Source organism: Bison bison, unplaced genomic scaffold (genome assembly GCF_000754665.1).
Source record: "Bison bison bison isolate TAMUID 2011002044 unplaced genomic scaffold, Bison_UMD1.0 scf7180017864456, whole genome shotgun sequence".
Taxonomy (NCBI): domain Eukaryota; kingdom Metazoa; phylum Chordata; class Mammalia; order Artiodactyla; family Bovidae; genus Bison; species Bison bison.
The window spans coordinates 2,036,299-2,041,667 of record NW_011495018.1 but is presented as its reverse complement, the minus strand read 5'-3'; the positions used below and the strand labels follow the sequence as shown (position 1 = coordinate 2,041,667).

The following is a 5,369-nucleotide window of genomic DNA, read 5'->3' as shown; positions in this document are numbered from 1 at the left end:
CTGCCACACTGTGGGGCGGGGGGCTCCCACAGCTGCTCAGCGGGAGACCACCAGCGTCCCTGCCTGTCCTGCCTGTTGGACTCCAGGGGGCTGTGGCTGGCCAAGGCTCACACAGCCTGCCCGACAGCACTGGAGAGGTTCAAGAATACAAATTTCTGAGTCGTATTGATGGGTGGCAAAAACCATCACAGTATTGTAAAGTGATTATCCTCCATGTGAAATAAATAACAGAATACAGATATCAGATGATTAAAAAAAGATAGTTGGTGTTCCTTTGCCCTACACCTGGAGGAAATGCCACCGTTATTGTTTAGGTAACAGAGAGGCTGGGAAGAAGGCCTTTGTAGGTGTGGCTGACTTGTGAGGCATTTTGTCGAACATAGGATTGTTGTGTCACTGGTTAAACCAGCTAGCTCTCCCGGTTGGGACGGCTCTGTCCTCGTGTGGGAGAATCACCGACTGGCCGTGGCTTGGCCCCCAGCACTGTACAGGAGGGTGTATTCTTTAAGGGGTGTGTGTTCTCAGCATACCCTGAATTCCTTGCATAGGTAGGAAGGGCCAGCTCTGCTCACGGCGCTTGCCGGATACTCCAGACATCGGCTCTGTGAGGAGAGAGCTAAAGGCAGAAGTGGCCCTCGAGAGAGCCAAGGTCAGTGGGACGGAAGGCCTGTGAACTCCAGGGTGGAAGGGTCCCCTCTGAGACAGGACATCTCAGAGCCACATAGCCCCAAGGGGCTTATTGCTTAAGACTTCTTAGCTCGCTTTAGAATTACCTCGGATTTTACAAGGGATCTTGTTTGTGACAGCAAAGCCATTTATATCCTTAAACAAGAATTACAAACAGCAACAGAAAATTAATTCCAAAATAACCTGGAGAATAAATACACAGACACACCCGCACACACACACACACACCAGTGTTTATATGTAAAATGTTTGACTCAAGATTACACACAGCTGCGGACAAACGTACAGTGACTCTGTACACTCATGATCAACAAAGTGCCATTACAGCTGTATCTGGGTGGTCACGCAGAAAACCAAACCGTCAGGTAGACAAAGGTGTGCGTAGCAGCGTGTGCGTGAGTTTCTCTCCCCTCTCACCGCACATCCCAGCCCCGGCCCCCGTACCAGCCTTTTTCATCTGTACAGGACAGACTCAGTACATTTTACAGCACCTCACATACGCTGCTGGTTGAACTGAGAAGGCAGGAGAAGGTATTAAAAATTGGCAGGTCAGGGGTGAAGCATGTTTTCGGAGGATCGACAGAGCCTCTACAGATAGAGCATCAAGATAGGGCATCAGTTTGGGTTAGTTCTGAATTGCGGCGTCTCCAGGTTGAATAAAGGAACCACTCAACAAAGGATGCTCCTTCCCCAGGCTGAAGAAGCGGCTGGTGCCACCTACAGCCTGGAAACCGGCTCTACAACCCGCACCTGCGGCCCTGGCTGGTCCCCGAGGAAGACAGATTGGAACCGATGCAGGGGATGGAAAATGGGCTGTCCGCTCTCAAGACAAATTTCCTCTGATAAATTGCTAACAACTAGAAGTGTGTTTAAAAATGATTTTGGCTAAAGAGATTCTGAAGATTGTAGCAATTAGATCAAGGTTTGTGAACTTCATTTCTTATAAATATATTTCTTCTGAAGTGCGCCTTATGAGATGTGGTCACATCTTTTTTTTTTTTTTTTTGACATATAGCACTCCCAAATCATTCAGCCTAGTCCTGGATTAGGTTAGTGGGCACATACGTATCCACACTGTCCTACCTTCTTAGGGGAAACGGGATTACTAGGAAACCATCAGAGAGCACACACTTCTGAAAAGAAATGAAATGTATTTTTATTGGTGGAGCCAAGATGAAGTATGTCTTGAAATCTGTTTTACAAATAAACTTGCCCATAAATTGTCCATTCACTGCTTCGAAATCTTTTTTCACATTTGAGGAGCTGTCACAGGGTCCCTAATAAACATGAGTCTTATTTAGTTTACTGGATATGTAATTCTTCTTTTCTTTGAAAATAATTATTTTTCAAGCAAGTGCAGCAAAAATACAGCCAATAAAAATCTTGCTATGGCAGCATAAACAACCTTTATAGCCAGCATACACATAGAGTTCTTCCAATAAAAGCAGTTCCTGGTAAGGAAGGGGACAGAAAATTGGCCAGACTTTGCCAAGATCGCGTGCAGGGCTCCCAAGGGTTGACAGAGGAAACCTCACACCCGTTTCCACCTCCCTATCCCAGACTAGTTCTTGGCTATGAGGATGACAGTTGGAGCATCTCAGTTGCCGAGGAGGCCCTTGGGCCACAGAGAACAAGGGGTGGTCACTTGGTGGGACCCCCGTGTGTCCAGTTTATCTCAACATCATTTGTGAGGCAACCTTCCCAAGGCCCATTCTCAGAGCCCTCAAAGCTGATGGATAGTGGGGTGCAATTCCCTGGGGGCTCCCAAGGGGCAGAACACAGACCGTCCACCTCTTAGTTACCTCATTCTCATTCCAGGCCCCTCAGCAGGATTGTGCCCTGGTGGGTGGCAGGGCTGGGGCCATCCAATGGGGGTGACCCTTTGGGGCTCCTAGGGAGGAGCGTTTGCTCAGCCCTGCCAGGCCTGCGGCCAGCTGTGGTCTGTGGTCACACCACCACTACCCCCCCAACTCGGGGCCACCCCAGGGGACAGCCCCAGTCCGGGAAGACGCCTCCCGGGAGCAGAGGTGCTGGTGCTCATTTATGCCTTTTACAGTAGCTTGAGAAGATGTTATCGCAGCTTGAGAACAGAAATTAAAGCATGTATCCTTCAGGTGCAAATCTACTGTACTTACAGCTTTACTGTTTCTCGGCAGGGGGGCTCCATTAATCTTGTAACAGTGAAATTCCTGAGGAAATTAGTTTCCTCCAGTTGGGTTATCCTCAACTGGTCTTTGGGGGAGGAGTAATTAGGATTTAAGACTCCCTCTTAAAGCAAAGGAAGTATTGGCCATTTTACCAGAGTAACAACACTTTTCAGTGCCATGCTTTGCCCATTAAAAACCTGTGTGTCTCTCAGCTCCTCGACACAGGCTCTGCAAAGATTTAGCCAGGTGGGAACCCAATTCCAAGTCCTCATCTATCGTGACCAGGTAGGTGTTTTTCTCCGCCTGGGTCATTTGTGCCCACCTAGCACTCAGCACTCTGCCCTGCTGGGGAGTAACCCCTGGGCCCAAGAGGGAATAATGTGCTCTCAAAAATGGGATGGCTAAAATGCGTCCTCACCTACTCAGAAGTGCTGAAATGTTAGCTGTCACCAAACATAATTACACCTCAGCCACACCCATGTCTCTCTTTGAACTGGGCTCAGTTCACAGACGCAGGGTGCCACACTTTTGCTTCAATAAATGCTGCACTTTTCTTTCCCCCACAAAGAGGGGGTGTAGATTGGCTACCTGGGGCCGGTAGATGGGCTTTACCGTGGGCAGGCAAGCGGACCCAAGTCTGGTTAGGTATCGCAGGCAGTGATGTTTTTGCATCATGGACTGGAAAGAGCAAGGGCTTTGGAAGTCTGAAAAGCACCCTGTAGCTGTGTATAACCTTGTCTGCCTGTAACTCACATGTGACAAGCCCTGGTACATGATTAGGGCTCAGGGCTTCGTGGAGTGGTTTTTATTGCCAAGCTCAGAGATTCACCTGCTGAACATTAGACCTGTTGATGTCAACAGTGGTAACTGCAAAAAAGGAAGACTATTCCAAGGAGAGGACATCCCCGGTGGTCAGAGGCTAAGATTCTGTGCTCCCAATGCTGGGGGCCTGGGTTCGATCCCTGGTCAGGGAACTATATCCCACATGCTGCAACTAAAAACGTGTATGCCACAACGAAGAGCCAAGATCCACTGTGCCACCACCCCTGAGACCTGGCACGGTCAGATCAATAAAAACTAAAACTCCCCTGCTCTCACTCTCCGGGAGCAAGCTCTCCTGACTCCTTGGGGGCACATCCTTCTGAAGACGTTTTCTTTGCTACATTCACCTATATAGTAATATGTCGTATTTATATAATTCTGTTTAAAGTTGGTCATCAGAGCAAACATCTTGTGTTGCAACATGCTGTTTTCTCCCCTTTTGTTGCATTTTTCATAGTAATGTCTAGATTTTATTTACTTTCTAATAAAAATAATCTTTTTATTTAAAAATAATTGTAGGGTCACATGCAGTTACAACCCATTCTGGTATTCTTGCCTGGAGAATCCAATGGACAGAGGATCCTGACAGGCTACAGTCCACAGGGTTGCAAAGAGTTGGACATGACTGAAGCGACTCAGCATGAAGACAGTTATAAGAAATAACACGAAGAGATTCTGTGTATGTTCTTCCCCAAGGACAGCATCTTGAAACACTGTAGTATAATATTGTAATTAGGATGTGGATATTCAATACAATCTGTCCATCTTTCCTCCATTTCCTCAGCTTTACTTTTTGTGTGTTTTTTTGTTCTATGCTATTTTGATCACATTCAGGTAATTTACCATCTTCAGTTGCATCTTCTCAGGCGGAGGCACACGTGTAACTAAAGGCCCCTTTCAGTCACTGGCACAATGCTGCCCAAGAGAAAACACGAAGTGAGTCTAAAATGAGTCACCTGCACACTTTAAAAATCTCTAGCAACCACGTTTAAAGGGTGAAAGTGAAAAGTGAAAGTTGGTCACATAGTCATGTCCGACTCTTTGCGATGCTATGGACTGTAGCCCACCGGGTCCTCCGTCCATGAAATTCCCCAGAGTATTGGAGTGGGTTGCCATTTCCTGCTCCTGGGGACCTTCCCAACCCAGGGATCGAACCTGGGTCTCCTGCATTGCAGGCAGATTCTTTACCAACTGAGCTACTAGGGAAACCTCATTTAAAGGGTAGAAAGAAGTAAATCTAATTTTAATAATACATTTCACACAACCCAGTATATTTCGACAGGCAATCACTGTAAAGACTATTCACCGGATACACTGCATGAACTTCTTTTGGCAATGAGTCTCCGAAACTCCATAAGTCCACTTCGCCCCCCCTCCCCCTGGTCCCAAGTAGAGAACATGGTTCACAGCACCTAGGACGTGCGGGGCTCTCACTCAGGCTCTGGGATGGAGACACAGCTTCCGCCCTTGATGCGAGACCACAGACGCTTCTAACACCGTGAGATGTGCCCGCAGCCCAAAGCGTGCAGGAGCCCTGAACACCTGAGGGCAGCTCCACGGGGTCTGTCCTCCAACCCGGTACAGAGCCAGAAGAGCCCAGGAGGAGCCCCACGTGTCTGGGTGGAAGCAATGGCGGTAGTGAGCCTGGGATCCAGGAGGAGGGGCGCTTTGGAGACAAGGCCGGGGCTGGTCTGGGGGAAAACTTAAAGAGAC

At 48.1% G+C, this 5,369-nt stretch overlaps 1 protein-coding gene and 1 non-coding gene across 2 annotated transcripts in view; one reads left to right on the top strand and one right to left on the bottom strand.

The window, feature by feature from the left end:
• The window catches only part of GLRX3 (glutaredoxin 3), a 41,446-nt gene that overhangs the window by 3,708 nt on the left and 32,369 nt on the right, over window positions 1–5,369 (top strand). The window contains exons 3-5 of the mRNA XM_010859563.1: window positions 549–649; window positions 2,583–2,742; window positions 3,047–3,119. Of these exons, the coding sequence (XP_010857865.1) occupies window positions 549–649; window positions 2,583–2,742; window positions 3,047–3,119 (334 nt within the window). The remainder of the gene's footprint in view (window positions 1–548; window positions 650–2,582; window positions 2,743–3,046; window positions 3,120–5,369) is intronic.
• Window positions 4,791–4,862, bottom strand: TRNAC-GCA. Its single transcript has one exon. It is a non-coding gene; the product is annotated as a tRNA-Cys (tRNA).